General features: G+C 58.1%; 1 protein-coding gene across 11 annotated transcripts in view; it reads left to right on the top strand.

Annotated features, from left to right (window-relative positions):
- Positions 1-24,307, top strand: part of ZMIZ1 (zinc finger MIZ-type containing 1) — a 218,695-nt gene that overhangs the window by 106,445 nt on the left and 87,943 nt on the right. For 8 of the 11 annotated variants that reach the window (XM_059662233.1, XM_059662232.1, XM_059662230.1 and 5 more), the window contains 3 exons: positions 11,076-11,184; positions 16,664-16,777; positions 23,483-23,588. In XM_059662233.1, the coding sequence (XP_059518216.1) occupies positions 11,125-11,184; positions 16,664-16,777; positions 23,483-23,588 (280 nt within the window). In that variant the 5' untranslated portion in view covers positions 11,076-11,124. The remainder of the gene's footprint in view (positions 1-11,075; positions 11,185-16,663; positions 16,778-23,482; positions 23,589-24,307) is intronic. The other 3 variants (XM_059662238.1, XM_059662236.1, XM_059662239.1) reach the window with 1 other exon arrangement.

Genomic DNA, 24,307 nt, shown 5'->3' with positions numbered 1-24,307 from the left:
TTCTGCCTAAGATGTTGTTGCAATCTTTAAAAAAAATAAGTTTTAAAATAGGATTTTTTTTGAAGGTTGAAGATCTTAGTGTCTGGTGGTCGCTTTCAGTGCCCTTGCTGTCCCCTCAGTGGCACCAGTTCCTCTCGGCCAGGTCCCGCTGCCTCTGCTGGAGATGATCCTGGGTCCTGTGCAGAGCCAGCGAGTGCTCCCCACGCCCTGGCTTGCCACCGAGCACAACAGCCTGGGCAGTAGGCACCACGGCTCCTGCTCCTGGTTTCAGACGTGGAGCCTGAGGCATGCAGAGGGCAGCAGCATTTTGTCCTACGTCACGGGAGCTAGCAAGTCAAGTGGCAGAGTCAGAATCTGAGCCCAGACAGCCTGGTGCCCTTAACCACTGAGCCACACTTCCCATGTAAATGGGGCGCTAAAGGGTCGAATAAGGCTCTGACCCGAGTGCTTGTAAACTGCAGAGTACCCCGCACAGTTAGAGCAGCGAGTCAGCGTGTGGCCGTGGGGCACCGGGTGTGAGTTTTTGTCTTGTGGACTTCAGGAAGCATCTTCAGGTGGCCTGTGGGGTGCCTAGCTTATCACTGGAGGGTTCCATGAATGAGACCCCCACTCCCAGCCTGGGATGGGGAGGCCCAGTCCCCAAGTAGCCTCATACCCAGACACTTCTCGAGTACAGACCAGAGGACAGGGTGGGTGATGGGCACCAGACCCAGCCCAAACCCACCCCAGCCAGAGGGCCTCCTGGAGAGATGGGGTAAGGGGGGCTTGTGGGGTCTGTGCCAGCCTCAGCCCAGCTGAGATGGTGAAAATCTCCGCACAGATCCACCGGGTCCTCTTCTGCCAGGGAAACCGCAGTTTCCGAGTGGGAGCAGAGCCGACTCCTGCCCGGCGAGTGGCCTGCCAGCACCCTGTCCTACCCCCCCCTCCGCCCCCCCGCCACCCCTCCAGGCTGCTGGGAGCGCGGCCAGGCAGGCCCTCTGTATCTTAGCTGTCTGTGACCACAGGCCTGGCCTGGACAGGCATCTGCAAGGGGGTGCCTCAACCAAATTAGGGCCAGAGAGAGCCGAGAAGTTCAGGGAACTGGGGTGTGAGCCCTGACCTCCCACTTCTGACCCACAACGGGGCCTCAAGTCTCTGCTCTCACTCCACCCGACCCTTGCCCCAGCCCCGTGTTTCCTCATATGTAGATAGGCCTGAGCAGGTCCCCAGATCCCCTCCAGACCTAAGCCATGAGGACTTTTTTCCCCCCACTGTTAGCTCAGGTAAATGTCTGCTTTCTGATTTGTTTCTCTAATATTTTATTTTATGAGAATTAAGAAAAATCTGACAGTTCGTAACAGTTAACTAAAGGAGAAGGCATGTCCAGTTAGTGAAAGTAAAAGCCCAGACGCGCGAGGAGCAGCTGCTGTCCCAGGGCAGCCGTGCTTCCTGTGTGACGGGAAGAAAGCACGCGTCTACTCTCAGCCTCGGTTTTCTCATCTGCAGAAGGGGGTAGTACTTGTCTGCAAGCTGCTGTGAGGCTGTGACGTAGGTCGTTGCAGCGTGGCTGGCTCACCTGAGTGGGCCATACATGGGCTCTCCACTCCAGAGGAACCTGGCTCTGAGTCACAGTTCAGGGGAAAGGGCACCGAGTCAGACGTCAGGAAGTCTGCATGTGGCTGTGCTCACGCCTGACGGGCTGCTGACCTCAGGCGAAGCCCTCCCCTTCCAAAGATGGGCTGGTTCAGGCGATTCAGGAGGGCTGGGCGGAGGGTGTGTGGAGGATGGGCAAGACATGGCGGGACTCACCCGGGGGAGTGGTGATTGATTCGCCATGCCTGCCTTGGGTATGAGGTGGAGGTGGGGTGCCGTACCCCATCGTCCTGCCATCCCTGTGCCAGGTGATCCTTAAGGGCTTGTCTAACTCTGGCTCTCCCTGACATGCCATTGGCCCTGTGCCTGCCTGTGCCTCCCTGAGAATGCCAGGTGGGTAGATTTGGAGCCTCGAGGAGCTGGGCTTAGGGCAGGGCAATAGGGAACACCTTTGTCCCAAGAGCTGTAAGAGAAGTCTGCAGGGTACTTACAACCTTCTAGAGCAGTGATGGCGAACCTATGACACGCATGTCAGAGGTGACACGCGAACTCATTTTTTTTTGGTTTATTTTTCTTTGTTAAATGGCATTTAAATATATAAAATAAATATCAAAAATATAAGTCTTTGTTTTACTATGGTTGCAAATATCAAAAAATTTCTATATGTGACACGGCACCAGAGTTAAGTTAGGGTTTTTCAAAATGCTGACACGCCGAGCTCAAAAGGTTCGCCATCACTGTTCTAGAGGCCACAGCTGGTGGTTAGGGGGCCTGGCTCCATCTCCAGCCTCATTCCACCCCATATCTCCCAAGGGCCCTCAGGGAACTCCCTCCCTCCCTCTTCCCCACTTCATGGCATCCCAGCCTTGGAATCACAGACAAGAGCCTCTAGACCAGTGGTTCTCAACCTTGTCTGCACATTAGAACCACCTGGGAATCTTGTTAAAATCCTGATTTCGGGGCCTCATCCTCCAGAAATTGTTTCTTTGTTACCAATGATGAGGCCCAGGAATCAGGATTTTAACAAGATTCCCAGGTGGTTCTAATGTGCAGCCAAGGTTGAGATCCACTGCTCTAGACGAAGGCAGGTCGGGGCCACTGCATGGGCCCTGGAATCCTGAAGGCTTGTGGCTGCCCAGCACCCGCAGCACCAGGCAGGACACTGTCCTCATGTGCCGACAGTGAGGGCCAGCGAAGGCCTGCCACACTCCCATGGAGGGTATGATACGGGAAAACGTCGTGGGCTTTGTAGCCAAACGGGAGCTCAAGTCCAAGGTCAATTGTGTGACCTTGAGCAAGTCATTGGACCTCTGAGCCTGCTTGGTGATAGTAGTTGGGACATCGAGGAGAAGTCTGAGGCTCACAGCCAGGTGAGCTGAGTCCCCTCGTGGCTGACATGTAGAGTAGTGGCTCCGTGTCCCCTCCCACCCTGGGAACCAGAAGGCAGGGGCGTAGCCGTGGGGATGGCTGTGCGTCCTGCGTTTGCTGACCTTGCCCGGGCTGCCATGGGTGCGGGACCTTGTCCAGGGCTGCATCTGGCCCTCCTCCACCTTTTGGGGAGAGGAGCTGCCAAAGGAAGTTCGCCCCGAGGTCAGGGACTCTGAGTGCCGCAGAGGATGGCAGGAGGGTTTGGCCTCAAGGGCATGGCCTGCGCCAGCTGAGGCCTCGCAAGCTGGGGCTAAGGCTCCCCCGAAGAACGCAGCTGGGACTCCCAGCCCCGCGTGGCTCTGACCCGTGGGCCGGCCCCTCTGTCAGGGCAGCATCGACACGTGTTCCCCAAGTAAGTTTCCTCCCTCTGGGTTAACGGTGGTGTCCCAGAGCAGGCTGGCAGAGGTGGCAGTGTGGGGCCGGCCCTCAGGAGCCCTCACTCTGAAACACAAGGGTTCACTGTGTTAGCCCACAGACCACCGTTGACAGAGGTGTTCCTGTAGACAGGGTGGGTGCTAGGAGACTGGGTTATGGGGAGAAGGGGGTCCACCCTTCCAGGAACCCCAAGTGCAAGCCAGTGTCCGAACTCTGGGCAGGAGTAGGGAGCCCTGTGAGGCCTCGGCAGGGGCATTCCCCGCGTGGAGGGAGCAGCTGGGTTTGGAAGAGCTGGCGTCCAATGAGAGTTTCCCCTTTCAGACCACTGTCCGCGAAGTGACTGCACGTAGCCGGCTCTGCGGGCCAGTGGCGCAGTAAGGGGCACTTCCTGTCTGACAGTGGAGGACACAGACTCAGGGCGATAAAGCAGCCATTCACCACGCCAGAGAGCAGGAAGGTTGGACTCAGGGCCACCCTCCCCGGAGCCTCGCCCTGCTCCAGGTCTCAAGCTGGCCCACGACCTGCTCCGGCCGCCCGGCCAAGAGTGGGAGCAGCTGGTCCTGGGCAGCTGCCCGGAGCTGCCTCTCGCCTCCCTCTGTCCTCAGCTCCTGTCCCTCTGCCCTTCCCCGACTTCCCTGGGACAGGGCACAAAGCCACTTTCTTCTGCCTGTCTCCGCTTCACCTCCACCCTCCTCCGGCGCCAGGCAGCGTGCAGTCTCCCGAGGATGGGGAGTGGGAGAGTCATAAACGTGTGAGCACAGGCAGGCCCTGCAGCTCTCTGGGCTTCTGCTCCTTCGTGTGAAGACGAGGAGGGCACTGGGCTGGATCAGTCCTTCCCTAACCTCAGTGGCTTTCATTCCCTTTATGCTGTTTAAGGTGGTTCCTTAACCCACTCAGGTCTGCCATCACTCCCTAATTTACCCTTATCCTATATAATAAAAGGCTAATATGCAAATTTTCCCCTCGACTGGGAGTTTGACCAGGAGTTCGACCAGGGGCTGGGACCGCCTGCGGCTCCTCCCCCCCAGCCGTCCCCCCACCCCTCCCACCCTGGTTGGGGGCGGGGCCAGCCCTCCAACCTCCAATGTCCCCTTCCCCCAGCCAGCCTGGCCCAATCAGCTCCGATCAGGGTGGGCTGGCCAGACCCTACCTATGCAAGAATTCGTGCACCGGGCCTCTAGTTCTCAATAATAGCAACCAACTCAGCAGTGATCATTGTTCTAGTCCAAATATGTCACTAGGAATATTGACGAGGTTTCTGTGGACCACCTAAAATCATTCTTCCTCCGCCGCTGGTACATGCGTCGCTCTTTGGGAACCCTGGACTCGGTTACTGGACTCTCTCCCAGTCCCAAGACCCTCTGATTAGGCTGGGCCATTGCATATTCAGCTCTTGCCACTCTGGATCACAATGGCTGTCCATCCACCCATTTGTCCGTCCATCTAATGAGCATTGCTGAGCACCTGCTGGGTACCAGACCCTGGGCTAGGCTCTGGGAATTCATAACCGGATGACATCCCAGCTGATGGGGGAGATGGATGCAGAGGTACACCACTGTCCAGTGTCACCGAGATGGGGTGCGGGGCAAAGACACTGGGGATGTACAAGTGAGTAGCTCTGCTGGGGGAAACCAAGAGGGTGGCAGTTGAAGCAGGCCTAGATGGGTGAAGGGGCCAGGAGCTTGGGGCTGAGGGGCAGAGGCAAGACAGGGAGGTGTGATGGTCAGAGCACAGTCCAGGAGATGGAGCAGCCCCATGTGGAGGACACAGGGTGCGGCTGGAAGTGGTAGAAAGTGGAGATCAAGTGAGAAGACCCTGGACTGTCACATGCAGGGGTGGCAGGTCCCTGCTGAACACAGGGCCCATGCTCTCTGCCCTCTTGGAGTCTGAGAGCTGGTAAAGGGGCTGGCAGGGACAGGTCCCCGGGACCCCCAGGACCGTCCACCAGGCTGAGCTGTGGGCAGGTCCCAAGCTCCCTGGCCTGGCGCTGTCTTGGAATGCAGCCTCTGTTCTGCAAGCTGTGGGCACAGGCCCTCCACCCCCACCGCCAGCTCCGCTAACCCAGGGACCTGCGCTGCAGATGCAGGGTGATTGAGTCATTTCTGCACACCACTGCTCGCACGGCTCCCCGGGGACCCGCGCTCGCCTGTGCAAGCTGTCATGAGCTGTGTGTGCTCAAGTGCACCTGTGCATCACTCAGTGTGTGCACGTACTTAGTCTCAAGTATGCAAAGGAGTACATATGTGTGTAAGTATGCACACACGTAAGCAAACCTCTGCCCAGATGCATGCGTGTTAGGAGGACTGGTTAACTTGCTTGGCCTCCAAAGTGAAAACTAAAACACACTGGTGTTAGCACAGCTCATGTTGGCCCAGCATCCTAGGGAGCTGCCTCCAGGGCTCCATCCACATTTCTCTGGGGCAGTTAAGAGCACCCCACTTCCCATGTGCTGGGAGGAGCCCACCGAGGCCATGTGCCTTCCCCAGCCTTTCAGACCAGGAGACATGCTTTCAGAGACAACCTGGGCCCAACTTAGAATAGCCAGGTGGGCTCCAGTCCCACTTGACCATTGTCTCCTGTGACCTTCCCCTCTTCCAGCCCCTACCTCCAATCCTGCCTCTCATGAGGACACAGGACCAGGTGGTCCACAGGCGTCCTTTCAGCTCCCAGCATTCTCTCTCTCTGAGCAGCCCTGTGTGCATAATAGCAGCTAACTTTTCTGGAGCACGTCCGGTGCTGGGCACCACTAAGGTAGACTTGGCCAGCGCTGTGCTGGCTGCCTTGGGATGGGCTTGCTTTGCTGTTTGGAGCCAAGCTTCTACATTTGTCGAGAGGGAGCGTTCAAACAGCTGAAGCTCCTGACAGAACTCCTAAGATGTTGGAGTCTGAAAGGCTGCCAAGGGCTGCTAGCCTTCCTGTTACAGAAGGGGAAACTGAGGCCTGGCGGCCGTGGCAGAGCAGGGTCTTCTCCAGGCCCCCAGGCTGACTAGCTTTGCATCTCCTACAGGTTCTTGTCTGCTCGGACCAGGAGAGAAGCCAGGGGCCAGAGGCGATGGGGGCTTGCCTGCTTGAGCCCACTCTCCATTCAGAGGCAGACGGCGGTAGAAGGGCTGGGGCCATGGGTGCACCCGGGGCCAGGCCCGCACAGTCTCCAGTTGGGAGGGAATGCCACGGTGGGCACTGGAGCTGCCGCCTCGGAGGATTTGTAGCGACTTGTAAAGGCTTATAGGAATCCAGGCTCTGAGGAGGGAGGCAGCTGTGGCCAGCAACGCTCCCACGGTGGAGGGCGACCTCTGCTGGCCGCTGAACACCGGTCACTTCTCGAGACAGCCAGTGCACAGGGAGCCTTGGAAGCAAGTGGGTGGATTTGGACAGTGTGGGTGGAACCAAAGGGATATCTCTTTGGGCGCAGTCACAGCCTGGGGGGGAGGGGGGAAGTGGGGGGGGACTTCCAGGAGGCTTCCTTCTTGGTGGAGTGGAAGAAAGAACATATAAACAGTTAGAAAGGCAGAGCATTTGCATCTCAGCGAGCTGTGCCACCTCTCTGAGCCTTTTAGGACTAAATAAATTAGCAACGCACAGGACCAGGACTGGTGCCTGCACGTAGCAGGTGCAGAACTAATGGGGATTCCCGACCACCCCTCAGTGAGCGCCCTCTCCCGTGCCTCCTTTAGCCCACCCCTCTCTCCAGGCCTGGGGCCCTTAGCCTTCAGGTCCTGACCCCTCTTCTGCAGGGGCTGGAGCTGCCAGCCGCGTCTGTTCCTGATGTTAATAACCCTGATTTTCCTTTGATCTCAGCAGTTTAAAAATGTCACCTCACCTGTGAGTGCCTGCATAACCAGCCAGGCATTCTGTTCCTTTATTATAGATGACACACAGCTGTGACCTATGACGTCTTCCCTGCTAGCTGCCACCCCGTCACTGGGTCTCACAGATATCCCCGGCCCATCTGTCCATTTCTTGGCTCCTCTAGTCAGGAGCCCTCGCCTGGAAGGAGAGTGCCCGGGGCCTGGACCCAGCCCCCTGTGCTGTGTGGCTTTGGACAAACTCCTGCAGGCCTCGGGCTCCACCACATAAAACCAGCTGAGCTGTTAGGCTAGTGGGAGATGTTAAAGGACCTTTGGGTATTGATATTCGGAGAATCTTTGACTCTAGAAGCCAACTCCGACCAGCCACTGACGTCCAGGCAGGATGGCCATGAGCTGCCTGGAGCCCGGCCTGAGCTTGGACAGTTCCCTTCCTTCCCGCCTTTTCCGTTTGCTTCCTAGTGTGAGAACTGTGGCCCCACTGCGTCTGGGCCCAAAGGTGACTGCCTGGGGGCTCGGGACTCCCCATGCCTGCTGGGGGCTTCCCTGGGTGGCCCAAGCGCCCCAGGCTCCAGAAATGATCTGTCAGTCATTTGGCAGGTGCCTTATCAAGGCACTACTAGGTCTCTCACCCTAGACCAGAAGGGCACAGCTCCTACTTAAAGATGGAGCTTCATGGGCCATCTGATCCCTCACCCTCACCATCCTCCTCTACAAATGGGGAATCGAAGGCCTAGATGCCAGAGAAGCCTGCTCGAAGCCCCTCTGGGCACGCAGGCTCGACAACAGTGCCCCCTGCTGGCCGCCTGGCTCACCGCAGGCCCTTTGTCCTGGTTGGCTGCGGCCTGAGGACAGGATTGAGGCCTGCAGAGACCTGGGCTTTCTTGCACACCCCGTGGAGCTGGCCTGGGGCAATAATGTTGCCCTTTGGCTGGCTGTGGAGACCACTCCTTGATGGGGACCCTGGCAGCCAATGTGCCCGTGCCCACATGCTTTGTCTGTGCCCCCAGTAGCGCTTGCCACGTGAGGCTGGCCGAGGCTCTGTGCGTGTAAACTCAGCCCCTGCTTCAGGCACACCCTCGCCTCTTCCTTCTCCCCCAGCACACATGTTTACAGCATCAGAGAAGCCTCCTGCAGGGGCCTCCCCGTTCCTGTACAATTCAGGCTGTGGTGGGAAAGCCGGGATTCTGGAGCTAGTTTCCACTATAACAGCGGTTCTCAACCTGTGGGTCGCAAACAATGAAAATACATCCTGCATATCAGATATTTACATTACGATTCATAACAGTAGGAAAATTACAGTTATGAAGTAGCAACGAAACTAATTTTATGGTTGGGGGTCACCACAACATGAGGAACTGTATTAAAGGGTCCCGGCATTAAGAAGGTTGAGAAGCACTGCACTATAACCTCTGAGCCTCAGTTTCTTCATCTGTAAAGTGGGAGGGGGTAGAGTAACAGTGTCTATCTGTGCCCAGTGCCCGAAACACCTGACTGATAGGAGGAGCTCAACAAATAGTCACCTGGAAGGTGACCTGGAGTGAATACAGACTTAGACCAAGAGTTTCTTGAACATTGTAAACTTAATTCATTTTAATCTCTGCCTGCCCCATGACCTAGCCCAGGACCGGCACAGGACCGGTGCGGGAGAGCACTCGCTGGGAGAGTTGGAAGCAGCCGTGGATGGGCAAGTGGGCACGAAGATGTGTGCACGGGCGGGTGGATGGACAGGCATGTAGCTGGATCAGTGATGGATGGAGAAGTCGGACATCTGGGTGTATAAATGTGTGCTAAGTGCCGGGAGTGGAGGGATGGTTGGTGGGTGGGGTGAGGGTAGAAGAAATAAATACGGGACATGCCTCATTGTGGTCTGGATGGAGTGAACCCAGAAAGCACGTATCAGCAGGACTAGGCCCACGTGAGGCAGCAGCTCTGCTTTTCCGAGCGTGTTCTCCAGGCTAACCCACACGGGGATGGGGTGGCCAGGACACGGGTGACCTGCACACTGTGTGCAGTAATGACACGTGGAGACGGCTTCGGCTTTATCACTCCAAACAGGAGGGAGGCCTGGGCTAGGGCCTCACACCTTAGAACAGCACCTGGTGGGGGCAGGCGATCGTCCGTACCTTGGAATCCTGTGCAGCCATTAAAAATGGAAAGGCTCTTTATGTCTTGAGTGGAATAAACTCTGATATATCATTAAGAGGGGGAAAAATCAAGGTTCGGCTAGTGTGTGTACAATGCTTTCATTTTCTGGTTTTTAAGGGGTGGCAGGGAGAAGACACGTAGATATTTGCTTCTCCAAGATGAGCCCCCCCACCCACCCACCCCCCCACCGCCAGGAGACTGGTGACTGATCCTCCCAGGAAGGGCGCCGGGCCTGGGGAATGGCCAGCACTTCACTGGATCCCCTTGTGGACTTTCTCAGTCGTGACCCAGGCAAATAAGTTGTCTTGTCAAGCACAGACTGAGCAGTGTGGAGTGCATAGCAGAGCTCCTTGGAGGAGGAGGAGCAACCTTGGTCCCCAGGCTGGCGCTCACGCTGGGGCCAGAGCCCAGGCATGGAAGCGGACAGGCATATGGGCCCAGTCCAAACACCTAGTTGCCGTGGGGACTTGGCAGGTCTCAGGACCTCGGTTTCCTCATCTGTGAAATGGAGATAATTGTAGTCTTAGAGAGTGAGCATGAGAAGTAAAGTGAGACACAGAAAGTGCCCAGGAAGTGGGGCTAGAGGAGGAACCTTCGGGGGGCAGTGTCTCAGAGTAGCAGAGAGGCCTGGGGCCATAGCCTCTGCTCCGTGCCCCGGGTCTGACCGTGTGTCTGAAATGCGCACTGAGTTGTGGGAGGGCAGACCCACCCAGCACTCGGCAGACTTCTGCTTTGGCCAAAGACCTGGATCTCTGAGCGGTGGGGACGCCAGAGCGGAACACTCCGTCTCTCCATCTCCTTCTCCACCTTTATCAGCGTGGCCCCCTGCAGAGACCTGGGGTCTCCAAGGTCTTTGGAGCTGAGGGGCCTCTCCCACTTGGCTTCGCCGCCTGGGAGGAGTGGCACTCACGTTAGTGCTCCCACCGGCCATTCAGGAAGAGTGAGCCCGGTGGCCAGGACATTCATGTACCAAGACCACTCAGCCAGGGGCTAGCACTGTGCCACCGAGTAGCTCCCTTCCTCTCTGTGAGCCTCAGTTTCCTGATCTAGAAAGTGGAGATGGTCGTAAGGGCCTCCCTCCTTCTTTCCCAGGAGGGCACAGGGGGGAATGGAGATGGAGCGGTTTGTAAAGTGTGAAGACTCTAAAGTGTGGGGGTTTGAGGAGGCACCCGACACTCACGACAGGGTCACTGCACTTACACCAACAAGTGCAGTGGAGGTCGTCACAGGGGAAGATCCCGCCACACACACACGTGCTCATACACACACACATGATCTCACACACACATGTTCACACACACATATGCTCACACACACATAGCCACATCGAGTAGGCTAAGCCCTGAACTGGAATCTGAAATGAAGTTGCCATCCCACCACCACCACCTAACACACGCGTGTGCATAGAAATGCATGTCTGAGTGTGCGTTGCACGTCCCATGGTGGACACGCCTGCCCAGTGCTCACATCAGTCACCACAGAGAACACACTGGAGCACCTCCCGTCCTCAGTCCGGTTGGGGCTCCCAGGGCCACGCTTGGGGAAGGACAGGCTGGGCAGCTGGGGCCACGGTTCCTCCCTCCAGCGCAGGGCTGCCTGGGGCGGAGGCCGCCATGGCTCGCAATGGGCCCAGGAACCTCTGGCAGCCGCCGGGGCCAGCACGGCAGCGTTGGGGTTGGAGGGTGGCTGTAAGGCTGGCGGGCCTGGCGCAACCCCAGTGACGCCCATGCTCCTCTCTCTCCACAGGCTGGACAACGTTCATGGCTCTCGGGTAGAACCCAGCGAAACGGCCAGAATGAATTCTATGGACAGGCACATCCAGCAGACCAATGACCGCCTGCAGTGCATCAAGCAGGTGGGTGTGTGGCCGGAGCTCACTCCTCTGCAGAGGCAGGCAGTAGGGGCGCTGGCCTGCCCTGTAGATGTGCATCTGGGGCCCAGGATGGAGATGATGCATGGGGCTACCTGACCACCCATCTTGGGAGAGCATTGCTGGCATGGACCATCCTCACTGGAATCACACACACTAGGTTCAGATGCTGGCTCTGCCTCGTCCCTGCCCCTCTTCCCAGCTGTCATGCCCTCTCTGGGCTCTGCTGTGCACTCTGAGGATGCAGTAGGTGCCAAACTCCTTCCCAGACCTCAGCTCCCATCCCTCTGCTCCAGTGACTTCTCTATAAAGAAACAGAAGAAAGGGGACTAGGAAACTTGATCATGTTACAGAAAAAGAAACGGAGGCACAGAGAGGGGAAGGGAGTAGCCTGAAGTCACAGCCCAACCCCACCTGCCAATGCTCACACCCAGCTCAAGAGGCGATTTGCCTGCCAGCAACCCGTCTGCATTGTTCAGAGTTGGGGAACGCTCACAGTGGGCTCAGAGACCCCCCCCCCACTTTGAGAAGCCTGGTTGAGGCAACCCCCCACGCTCCCTCCAGTGATGGCTGGGAGGGTTGTGCCCACCCTCTGAGCTTAGCCTCCCTGCAGCTCCGAGTGGCAGCATCTCTGCAGACTGCAGAATGTTATTTTACTCCAGGGAGGAGCAGATACGGGGAAGGGGTGTGGCTTTGACAGTACACAGAACTGGGCCCAATCCTCACAGCTCCATGTACCCACCGTGCGCTGGCCTTTTGTTTTTCGGCGTCTCAGTTTCTGTCTGTCAGCTGGGGCCGATAAGGCCCACCTGGTAGGATGCTGTGAGGATATTGTGGGTGAAGCACAGGCCCAGCCCTGGCGCCTGGCAGGTGGCAGCTAATGGTAGCAAGGCTGTCCTCCGTGTCTCAGCGACAGGGAGGGCAGTGCTGGGGCACGTCCCCTGGCTTCAGCGGGTTTGGCAGGGAGCTCAGGTAACCAGCATGGGCCACTGGCCTAGCACCCCAGCTCGCAACCCCACCCCCACCCCCCCACGGCAGGTCCTCCCTGGGCTCGGGGGCCAGGGGAGCTGAGGCTGGTCCCGGGAAAAAGGGATGTGTCCTCCCTCCCATTAGCATCAAGCAGGGCAATCTCGGAAGCTGTGCGCAGGCTGAGGAGAGGAAATTGAAGAGGACTTGTTACAGATTGAACTCAGCCCTAGCAGCTCTCCCAAATGCCAATTACGCCTCTGTTCACGGTCACAGAATAGAAACCAGACGGCGCTCCCTCCTCCCCTGCTCCCTCCTCCTCCTCTGCAGGGCTCTGCCTTTGACCCAGTTTCTTCAGCCCATGAGGGTTGGCTGTGAGTGGCCTCCACCCCCCAATGATACAGTCATGCCCCCTGTGCATGAGACTGTGTGCCAGGCACGCAGCTGCTCCTGAGGCCTGCTCAGCACTTGCCCTTCCTACCCCCGCCTGGTTCTGCGTCACCAGGAATCAGGGTGCCCTTTATTTTCGGGGTCCAGCCCTCTCGAAGTGCGGTGCCCAGAGCTCAGACTTACTAGCGAACCTGAGTCCCGCCCTCACTAGCTACCTGACCTTAGTTAAGTTGCCCTTTTATCTCGCTTTGCCTGCGGAGTGGGCATGGTAACGCATGCCAGCCATAGAGTGCGGAAGGCCAGGGATCACCGCAGCTGCTCTTCCCAACCTGCCTGCACACCGTGTGCACACACCCACGGAGCTCTGTCTTTGGGCCAGACAGTGGCATGTTTGTGAGGGTGAGCAAGCTGTCCAGATGCTCTCCCTCACGATTCAGAGCTCCTTGCACCCTGCACGCCCCCTCCCACACCTCAGGTCAGACGCTCCCCAGCTGCCCCAGAGGGTGGCCGCAGCTGGCTGAGGACTGTTGATTCTCAGACATCCTGTACCCTAATCAGAAGAGAAAGGTGGGCAGGTCTGCATGCTGAGGATGATGGATGTGGCGGCTATGCCTACCTCTCTCTGGGAGAGCTCCAGGCAGGGGCCTCCAGCCTGCAGCCTCCGACTCTCCCCTCTCCGCTCTGCCCCTGTTACAGCAGAGTCCTCCCTCCCCCACCGCCTGCCCTGTTCTAGCCATCGCTGCACTCACCATCCCCCGCACCCTGCTGCCCATCTTCCCTCTGGGCCTCTGGCTCAGCTGCCTTTTCCCCTTCTCAGCCTCAGGTACCAGAAGAATCAGTGCCCTCTACAATGTGCCCCACTCAGAGGTCACAGGCACATCTGGGCTTTACCTGCAAAGCCATGCAAATCAGCTCCTTTCTGCTCAGCAGCCTCCGCAAACCCCCGGTGCACATCTCTGAATTCTAGTGCTTCCTGGGCATGCAGCTGCCTCACCCCTCCTGTTCTTTCTGCCTTGAGCTGTAGGCCCTGCAGGGCATATATCAGGCCCCTCATCAGGCTAAATTCCTTGGGAGCAGAGGGTGTGCCATATCCATCTCTAAGTCTAGCTCAGTGCCCAGGCCAGGGTGAGGCCCAAGTATGCTGGGGAAAAGGGGCAGGGGTGGACTGATAGCGGAGGGAATGAATACATGGGTGGGTGGGTGGACATGTGGATGGGCAGTGAGGTGATTACATGGTGGGTATATTTAGATGATGGATGGATAAATGGGTGAATGAATGGATGAGTTGGTGGTTAGATAAATTCTGGATGGATAGGTAGATATGTAGGTAGATGAGTGGATGGATGAGTGATGGATAAAGTAGTGAATGGCTGAATGGGTGGGTGGGTAAGTGGATGGATGGTTATGAACTGATTCATATTTGTGTGGATGGATGGATGGATGGATGGATCATTTGATTTACAGGCTGATGGATAGGAAAAGGCATTCATCACTTGGTCTGGGTAGCCAATTCCTGGTCTGGGCACTGATGTCCGCTATTCCTGTCCCAGTGGACTCAGTGGCCAGTGGATAGAGCCCAGATCTCCTAAGGAATTGTGGAGATGGGCAGGCTTCCTGGTGGGTGACGGGGGATTAGTGTGCTCCCTGCCAGAGCCAGGGAGGCCTGTGCCCGTGATTCAGATCTGTGCCCCCGTGCCCAGCCCATCCAAGGCTGGCCAGCCTCACCCACCAGCCTCTCCATGTGCCACTGGGACCTGTTCTGAAGTGGTCAGCTTGCTGGCCTGCACCATAGAGGCACCTTCCTTTGGACAGTTAGCTGCTCACCGACCATTTCTGTGCGGGCCTGGCCTTGTGCCATCTCCAGATCCAGAGGCGTACAGAGCGTTGTTTCTATGCTCAAGACGCTCATAGAAGGAATAAGAGACAGTGCAAAGGTCTCGGCATGCAGAGCAGCAGTCACTGTCCCCTGCCCTCCTCTGTGGGGGGATGTCGTCAGGGGTATCGTTTCTATCCCTTGCAGCAGCCCTGCGAGCTGTCATTACCCCCTTTACAAAGAGGGATCTGCAGCTCGGAACCCACCGGGGCTGCGTGGCTCAGTGGCTGGTGGGGTTTGGCCCAGGTCTGTCCCGCTCACTTCACTACATCACTCAGTCTCTCCGTGCCCGCCAGTCCCCTCAGAGTGGAAACAAGCGACCAGAGCACAGAGAAGCGAGGGGCTTGGCCAGAGCCGCAGAGCCCCAGAGCAACAGCCACTGAAGGGGATGCCTGACATTCTTTCGACCAATGAGTTGTGCCCACAGGTGACCACTCAGAGCCCAAGCTGACGGCCCCTGAGCCTGCCCTCATAGGCCGCTTGTGAGCCCAGAGCCCCAAAAGAGGGTGCCAAGGGTGGGGGTGCTGTGGGCAGGCAGCTCAGAGAGCAGCCTGTGGCTGCTGCTGACCCTACTAATTGAGTGTGACATCATGTAAATAAACGTAATAACTCAGTTAGCGAAAGGAGGCTGCCGGGCAGGGAACTGGCCAATTTTCCTGGCTTTCCTCGTGCAGCCCAGGTGCCGCCCGTGGCCTTGGAGGGGACCAGTCACCTCTGCGCACAAGGACAGTGGTGAGGACCTCTGTGCCCTCCCAAAGGGCGTGTTTTTATATGTGGAAGTTCCTCCATGCGCTGCAAATGAAGCGCAGAGCTCGGCCTTTGCAGAGAGAGTGCTGGGTGGATCCAGGGCTTCGAGCTGCGAGCTCAGCTGTGCTTCCCGGACAGCCTTGGGGAGGCGGACACGGCCAAGGGCAGCCCCACGCGGGCACACCCCATATGCCAGGCGCTTTGCCAGGGCCATGTGAGCCTCCTCCTGTTGAGTCCCCAGCCAGCCCTGTGACAGAGCTGAGTGGCTGCACACTTGCCCTCTTCCTTTCCTTCGTCTCCCCTTCTTGTTCCTTCATAGAAGGAGGATATTCTCACTCATTCCACTTTCTTCCACCCATTTTTAAATCTTGCCTTGCACAAGCCACGTTGTATAGAACAGCAGTCATAAAACCCTAAGAGAAAGAAACAAGCATTTCCACCACCATCCAGTGACCTGCCAGGCCCTAGCTCAGCAGCTAGTAAGAGGTGAAGGCAGAGTGTGACCCCCAGAGGCCCTAAGACCCCTCCCCGCCTTGGCACTGAGGCTGACTCGCGCTGCAGGAAGGGAGGCTGCAGTCCCCGGGGGCGGCTACTGTTCCCTGTGTCTCCCAGCACCAAGGCCACAGGGAGCTCAGAGGGACCACCTTCCCCTTTGCGGCTGCTTACACTCCGACCTTGGTGCACATCCACGAGATGACCCGCCGGAGGACCCACACTTAGTCACCCCAACGCGGGACTCCCAGCTTCTCCCCACCTGCTCCGTGATGCCGGGCTCAGCGCCTCGCCCAGCGGGGCCTGGGAAGACACGGATATGTGTTAAGTCAGGGAGGGAAGGCCTGAGTCCGAGGCCTTGGCACCAGAATCGCTTCTGTTGATTAGACCTCTGACTGGGAGGGGCCTGGGCTGGGCTGGGACCCCTCCCAACGATGCCGACAGCCCTGAGCCGAGCCAGACTGGGCCCAGGAGACCAGAGGTCAAAAAGCCACGTCCACCAGGCCCTGGTGTGACCACCTGGTTTTAGTCCACCTTCCCAGCCCCCTGCTCCTGTGTGACTTAGCTGTGGTAGCGTTTGCTCTGAAGCCATAGGTGGAGGGGGTGGGAGGGGGCTTGTCAAGAAGGAATCTCCAAGACCAGCCTGTCTTGGCTCAGGAAAAGTTAACCCCCAATTTTGGGAGCCAGATGGCACCCTCTTGAACCATGCAGGGCACCACCTCCCGCCCTGCCAGGATCCAGAAATCACTTTAATACCTACTGTCGTTGTCTTTCTCTAGACCTTGGTTTTCCTGCCTTTACAATGGGGTTGCTAATCCCCATCCTGCCAGGGACTGGGCTGGGGAAGGAGGTGCAAAGGGAAGCTGTATGAGGAGAAGTTGAAGAAAACACGTTAATCGAGCCTTTGAGTCTCCTCTCCCTAAGGCCTGGGGTCTTCCCTGCTGCCGCGCTGTCTGCATCCCTGGGACTTCATGCTGTTTCCTTTCCCTCCCACAGCACTTACAGAACCCTGCCAACTTCCACAATGCCGCCACCGAGCTGCTGGACTGGTGTGGAGACCCACGAGCCTTCCAGCGGCCCTTCGAGCAGAGCCTGATGGGCTGTTTGACGGTGAGTCCGCACCCTCCCCACCTGCACATGCGCAGAGAACATGGCCGGGACCAGCATGCCTGGCCAGGGGCAGGGGAGGCCACAGGTGATGGGGGATGAGAGACGGGAAGACATCCTTGATGGAGGGGATGACCCTCTGCTCACCCCTGACATCCATGCACCAGAGGAAACTGGTCTGATGGGGAGACACAGTCTCCATGATTATGTGGGTTCCCCACACTTGGTGAGAAAGACCCGGCCTATTTTGGTGAGTTATAAGTCTGATGGGGTAAATGTTCCATCATAAGCAAAGCAGAGAGACTCTTGAAGGGTTTGCCCATCTACCCAGTCATTTGTTCATTGACTTGGGTAAACATCTATTGAGCTATTTTTATGGTCATCCATCCACTTAGCTATTCACATGAGCATTTATTGAGCTCCTATTACATCCATCCGCCTATCTAAATGAATACTGATTGATCCCTCGTTTATCATGCACAATCCCCTGTGAACCCAGTGATGAATAAGTCTCTGCCAAGCCCGATTTCCTCTTCAGTAGAGGAGACAGACATGGAAAGAGATGGCTGAGAAAATTGTGCACAAGGTGGAGGAAACACAGAAGAGAAAGGGAGCTTGAACTGGGAGATGGGGTGGTCGGGTCACAGAACACTGAGAAAAGGAGCCACGTGACCATCTGCAGGAGTGTGGGCCCCCTGCCCAAGCCGCTGAGGGTAGCCAGGGTATCCCAGGCACGGGGCACGTGCAAGGCCCAGACGGGCACGAGAACCCGAGAACTGAAACGAACTGAGCTTGGTCAGGGTCGAGGATACGAGCTCAGCAGAGGCCAGACCCAGAGCTGGTGGTGTGGCTGGCCAAGCCTAAGAGCCTGCTGGCTGACAGCCACAGGGAAGGAGCCCGACACTCCTGAACGTCCCCAGCCATGTGACCTGTATCCGTCAGTGTGAGGGCGGCCGCTCAGAGGGCCTGAGTCAGCTTTGAGGAGAAAGTGGGTAAACAGATTGCTGGGGAGCCCCGCCACCCCAAGGCTTGGGCAGGAGAGACTAAGATGGATGCCTGGCCAGTGGAAACAGTGGGTAAAGCCTGAGGGCATCACACTTCCTGGGAAGCTGCAGCCAGGAGGGAGGCGAAAGTGGGAGGAATAACTGAGAGGAATAACGACCACAATGACCACACGTGGGCCATCATTACCAAGCACCTCTTCTCTGCCTGACACCGAGCTGGACACGCCTTCTCACTGAATCCTCACACCCACTCTGTGCGGCTGGTCCTGCCACCTTCCCCAATTTATAGGGGAGGAAACGGAGATTTGTGACTGACCTCCCAAGGTTCCACCGCCCGTGAGCAGCAGACCCAGGATTCAAGCTGAGACCCATCTGCCTCCACAGCGCAGCTCCTGGCCATGAGGCAGGCCAGGCAGGGATGCCGCCAGGACCCTCCCAGGCGCCTCTATTTGTCCAAAGCCAACACCATCTGGCCCCCATTGGGAACACCAGGCCAACTCGGGCTGCCACCGGCATTGCCCAGCAGCCCTCCTCAACCTCCAGCGCACTGGGCTCTCCCTCCCTCCCTGCCCAGCTCCCTTAATCCTCTTTGTGGGGATCCTGGTTCAGGCTAAGCCCTGTGGGCAGGGACAGATGTTACAGAGGCCCTCACTCCCGCCCCTGCTGCAGGCAGCCAGAGTGAAGGAGGTGGGCATCACCCATAACACATGGCCAGACAGGCTGCCACGTTCCCCAGCCCCCGCCCCGAGCCTGGCCCTGCCTAGGACGTGGGGCTTGCAGCTGAATCAGACAATGCCCTGGCTGGGCTGGGCTGGCAGGTGGGCTTGAGATGGCCAGTAACTGGCTCTGCCCTGGCCTTGTCATTCATCCATTCATTCAGTAAATACTCATCAAGTCCCTGCAGGGGGCCAGGCCCTGTGCTGGGCACAGAGGGAGTGCGGTGAGTGCCACAGGCAGACCTCTCTCCCGCAGCTAACTTTCCGGTAGGAGGCTGACACTGAGGACATGCACCCGCAGGAAGGGCAGGGTGGTGGCCAGGAAAAGCCTCCTGAGGGGCGACCTCCAGCTGAGACCTGATGGCAAGGAGTCAGCTTTGATGAGAGGGAAGGGTCCGCAGGCAGAGGGAGCTGCTAGTGCAAAGGCCCTGAGGCTTGATCTGTTCAAGGTACAGAGCACGCGGAAGGGGGAGGGGTACAAGATGAGGTTGAAGAGGAAGCAGAAAGCAGCTAACACAGGGCCAGCAGGCCAAGCGAGAAGAGTTTGCATATTTGAAGGGCGGTGGCGAGCCCTTGAAAGGTCTTCAGCAGATGAGTGATGGGATACGATTTGTGTGAGGATAGGAGCTCTGAAGAGGAGCATCCTTAGAGGGTGGGATGGAGGGATTGTGGAGGGCTTCCTGGAGGAGGAAGTCCAGGGGGGCCCCTTAGGACAGGGGAGAGGCTGTGCTTCCCAGGCAGGGAACACTGGACAAAGGCACAGCGCTGCTCTGCTGAGCCTCTCCTCATTGCACCCCTGCTTAAGGCATATACTTGGTTGAACAGCCGTCTTTGCCCCCACTCCCCCCACCTACTGCTTAGTGAGAAAGGGGTCCTGGGCCGACCAGCCACAGCTGCAGAGAGCCAAGTCTGACTGTCCTTGGAGCTCAGTAGAACCAGTGGGAGAGAAAGGTGAGGTGGAGGGTCACAGAAGACACCCGCAGTGCCCGAGGCACTTTCCTGGGCACTGCCCCCTTGCATCCTTATGCAGACCCTCCAAGGTGGGCAGAGAAGGTATCATCACCCCTGTTTTACAAGCAAGGCAACTGAGAGAGGGGGAGCAGCTGGCTATCGTCTCAGCTGGTAACGCTGACCACCCCCCAGGCGCCCCAGGGCCATTCTGCCAGTCCTCCCCTCCCCCGGGCACCCTTAGTCCAAGCCCTGCCCACGGAGAGGGATGGGTTGGGGAGGTCAGAGATCCCAAGGGCCCTAGCCGGTAAGGCTGTCCAGGCCCCAAACACATGAACCCCGCCCCATCCAGGTGGCAGCCTGCACTTCCCAGGTTGCCACAATCCCCTGGGTGACTTCTGGGAGCAAATTCCTCTGGATCCGGCTTACTTAGAGGATATCAATTAAAAACCACTTAGCCGCGGGCAGAAAATGGACACATGTGTGCCATGCTCCTTCCAAGCAGCTCAGGCACAATTCAAGTGACTGGCTCTGGGCCCATGGGGGCCCTGGCAGGCCTCTGCCAACCCTCCCCTTCATGCCCTCTGACTCCAGGATTCAGAAGTGCAGGAGCCTGGAGCACCTCCCCACCCTCAGGACCAGTTTTTTCCTGATGGTGCTGACTGCCCACTCCCCAGCCCCCCACCTTAGTGACCTAGCCCGGATTTTCCTCTGGGTGTCCCCCTCACAGTCAGGCCTCCCTGGACTTGCTCCCTCTTCCTCCTGTTAGAAGGTTCAGGGGAGGGGAGGCAGGTAGAAGGTGGAAGAGGGAAACCGAGACCAGTTAGCACAGCAGCAGGGGCCTCATCTCTCCTGTGAGGACGTCCCCGCAGCCTCAGCCCTCACTGCCCACGCCCTGGGCGGACGTTCACACACAGCGTTCGTTGAACTCTGTGCTGGCTGTCACCCTTGCAAGGAGGGCATTTTGTACCCATTTCACATATGAGGACACTGAGGCCCAGAGAGATTAAGTCACTCGAGTGACGTAGAACAGCTAGTAAGTGGCAGAACCAGAAGCCAGTCTCATGCCTTAATCCAAAGCAGCAGCACCAAGACCAGACCAGCCCTGCGCTGAGACTGGTAGCGAAGTGCCCTGAGGGGTTAGGGTACAGCCATGAGACTGAACATGGCTGTGGAAATGGAGGTCATCCTCAGACCTTCATAGGAGAGGAACCTGAGGTTCAGAAAGGTTGTGTGACTGAGCCGTAGGCTGCACAGGATTGGGTGGAGCGGGATGAGCACACAGGCCCTGCATGCCTCCAGTTCCATGACCAAGGGGCTGGCTGTGTGTCTGGCCCCCGAAGGGAGCAGATACCCTTCTCTAACCTCTCCCAGGCAGCCTGTCCTGCTTCCAGGCCAGAAGGCTCGCCGCTTTTCAAAGCAACACACTCCCTTCGTGGGAGTTACGTATTTGCCACACGACCTGGAGCACACCCCCCTCTCGAGTCTGGGCTTCCGTTTCTCTCTGTGGCCTGAGTGGTTGGGTTTTCTGACCTGTCAGTCCCCCTGGCATGGGGTCGGGGTCTCAGCCAGCCAGCCTGAGGAGCACCCCACACACCCTCCCGCCCGCTGGGATGAGCTGGGGGGCTCCGCAGCCAGCAGAGGGCAGCAGCACGAGGCTGCTCGCCACAGCCTTTGTGGAGGAGGGGCCTCCCTCCCACGGGACCCTCATGGAGGGTGCTGCCCGTTTCGGGGGGAGCAGGCCTCTGAAACACGACGGGCTGCTCGGCTGGGTCCACCGCGTGGGACTTTCCCAGGGTCCTCAGGCTGGGCCCAGAAGCCGGGGCACTTGTACACTTTGGGGTCACAGGGTCCAGCTGAGCACGCTCGCCACACCTGTGCTGTGTGACCTTCAGCGAGGTTCTGCCTTCTCCCGGCTTCAGCCTCCTTGTCGGTGACTCTTCTCCAGGCGGGCGCCCGGGGGACTTGGTGGCATGCTCCCGCTCCTCTGAAGGGTCGGCCCAGCCTGCAGCCCCAGGCCCCTCTTGCTCAATTTAGCTAGTTTTTCTTTTTTAAAACCAGAGCAACAGGATTAGCCAGTATTGGCCAAGCAGTGGGACCTTTACCTTCCTGCCCTCAAACTAGGGCCTGAGGGTGCTCCAGGCCAGGCCGGTTGGAAGCGGTGGCCTTAACCCTTTGTGGGCTGAAAAAGAGGCCCCCCTCTTGGCAAGAGCTGACCGTGCACGCGGCCTGGCTGCCTCGGGTCACATTCTGGCCCTCCCGTGGACCTTGGGCTGTTATTTTACCCTGGGTTTCCTCATCTGTAAAACAGAGATGACAACACCCCCTCGTGAGCCCTTGTAAGAATTTGGCGCATCTCTGCTTACAAAACGTTTACTCAGCCCTCAGTGCCCGGAGCCAACTCTCTCACTATACCGTTCGCCCGTGTTGACATTTCCCATAAACAGCAGCCTCATTGATGCTCCAGTCCAAACGGACTCCCTGTGCAAACTGCTCACACCCCAGGGCTCTCCTCCCTGGGGAGCGCTGCGCAGTGTCTGTCTGCAGACCTGTCTGTCTGCCATAGAGTTAGGGGCCTTGTTTTCCTGCTTGAACATTGAGACTCACCGTGAGGACAGCCCCGCTCCGGGGTGGCCCAGAGATTCTGGAACATGGTGGGGGGGGAGGGGGGGATGAGAACCACAGGACAGGAGAGAATAGAGCCTGTGGGAAAGAGGCCCTGGGGGGGACAGGGGGATGGAGACCTCTGCCTCAGGGGCTTCAGTTTGAGGCTGGGATGCTGAGCAGACATTCTAACCTGAGAAAGTCGTGTTTCCTCCTTGCAGAGGGTTCCCAGGAGATGGGGTGGGGGCGGGCGCCGTTCCAAGAGGCTCCGGTGGTCCTGGGAAGGGGATCCCCGCTCCTCCCTGGTTCACCAGGGATACTCTCCAGGGTCTGCATTATTTAAATGAAAGGGTCGGCCTAGATTAGTGGTGTTCCCACCCTTTTTAGCCCTAGAGCCCTTGTAAGGACCCCTAAATAGAGAGCACATGATGGGGAACTGTTCTAATGGCCACAGAAGCCAGGCCCAACCCCATGGCACTTCCGCATGCCTCGGGAGCAGGTGGTCTCTAGGGCCTGAGGGTGAGTCTGCCTCCCTCAAGGGAGAGCCCCACCTCTGGACTCCTTTCCCTGTCGCCAGGGCCGCCCAGCTGCTTCCTGAAGCGACTCCATTTTCCAAGGTCCTTTCTTCTTAATAAGGAATCTCATTTGCCTGCTGTTAATGAGGGAGGCGGGCAGGAGGGAGCAGAGCTGCCAGGCGCAGGACACCTGGGAGCGGGCGGGGAGGGAGCGGTGCCTGATGGCCGTGAGCCTGTGAGCCTGTGGACCACTCGCAGGGCCCCCAGAGCACCCTGGCCCACACCTCTCCCCGGGACGGCCAGCCCTCCTGGGCCCTCCCCGCTCCCTCCTGGGCCATACTGCTAGGTTCACGGGAGATGGTGGGACCTCTAGGCTCCGGATACGCAGCTATTGGCAATGCCCTTATGGAAGCCGCCTGTGTGCGAGCGGTGCTTGGCCCTGGAGACTGACAGGCCACGCGGGAGAGTGTACAGTTTCTGGGCTGAGGTCCGAGGGCTGCAAGGGGCTTGGCCCAGTGCTGAGCCGCGAGGAGGGTAGGAGTGTCTCTCTGGGCAACTCCAAGCTGAGGCTCCACGGGAGCCCAGTGTCCTAAGTCAGTGTTTCTCCTTCTGGGCAGATTCGAACTCGGGGCGGGGGGTGTCAGTGCTCTGGGAGGGGACCATGCTTGGAGGATGAGGGTAGCAAGGCCCTGAGACGGTGGGTGCAGGACATCTATGATGATGGCAGGGAGGAGGTGGGCATGGGCCTCCCGGAGTCCGGGAAGCCTGGCGTGGAAGGTGTGTTTGTCCGTGTTTGCTGAGTGACTGACGAGGCCTCAGCCTGCCCGCCTCACCCATAAAATGGGCACTTCTGCTCCTTGGGCTCAGAGGCCTGGGGTAGGCAGTGACTCACCCCGCCCTCCCTTCCTCTCTTGCTGGCAGGTGGTCAGTCGGGTGGCAGCTCAGCAAGGGTTCGACCTGGACCTCGGCTACAGACTGCTGGCTGTGTGTGCCGCGAACCGAGACAAGTTCACTCCGAAGTCTGCCGGTAGGTGACGACTGGGGGCTCCACGGACATCATCGGGATGTGGGAGGGGAACTGGACTCTAACCCAGGGCTGTTCGCCACCCCCGTTGGTTGGTGCCGAGGTTTACCCAGATGTGGTGTGAGCCTCCAGGAGCAGCCGGGCTCAGAGCCTGTGGGCGGGACTTGCTCCTTGTCTCGGGAAGTATTCTTACCTTCAGGGGCACTTCAGAGCCAGCAGGTGGTCCAAGGCACACCAGACCCCAACAGCAGGCTAAAGGGAGCCGTACATTGTCTCATTTCATCACCACAGTGACCCCTGGGCATGAGATTTTATAGATGAAGAAACTGAGGCTTAGAGAAGCTGAAGAGATTTCCCCAGGTCACTCAGCTGAAAAGTGGCCGAGCTGGGATTTAAGCCCAGGTCTGTACTCCAGAGTCATCATTCTTAACCCTGACACTCCACTGTAGTCATTCAAAAAAATTGTTAAATAAAAATAAATCAGCACATCCAGGCTTCTAACAGGGACCTCATGGCCCCGTCTTAAATAGAGGCCCTGAAGGAGGCCGGCGGCATTCTGTCTGTGAGGGCTCCACGCCCACCAGGCAGACAGGGCTGCACACTCCCCGCCATCCACGTCGCTGAGGCAGGGGCGCGGTGCAAGCTTTAACACTCCAAGGGCCTGTCGCTGCCCAGCCCAGCCCCTGCTGAGCGCGTGGTCTCTGAGCCTCAGCTCCTCTCCC

Source organism: Myotis daubentonii, chromosome 13, assembly GCF_963259705.1.
Source record: "Myotis daubentonii chromosome 13, mMyoDau2.1, whole genome shotgun sequence".
In the NCBI taxonomy this organism is placed as follows: Eukaryota; Metazoa; Chordata; class Mammalia; order Chiroptera; family Vespertilionidae; genus Myotis; species Myotis daubentonii.
The sequence above is the reverse complement of the archived record's forward strand: the minus strand, read 5'-3'. Positions and strand labels throughout refer to the sequence as shown.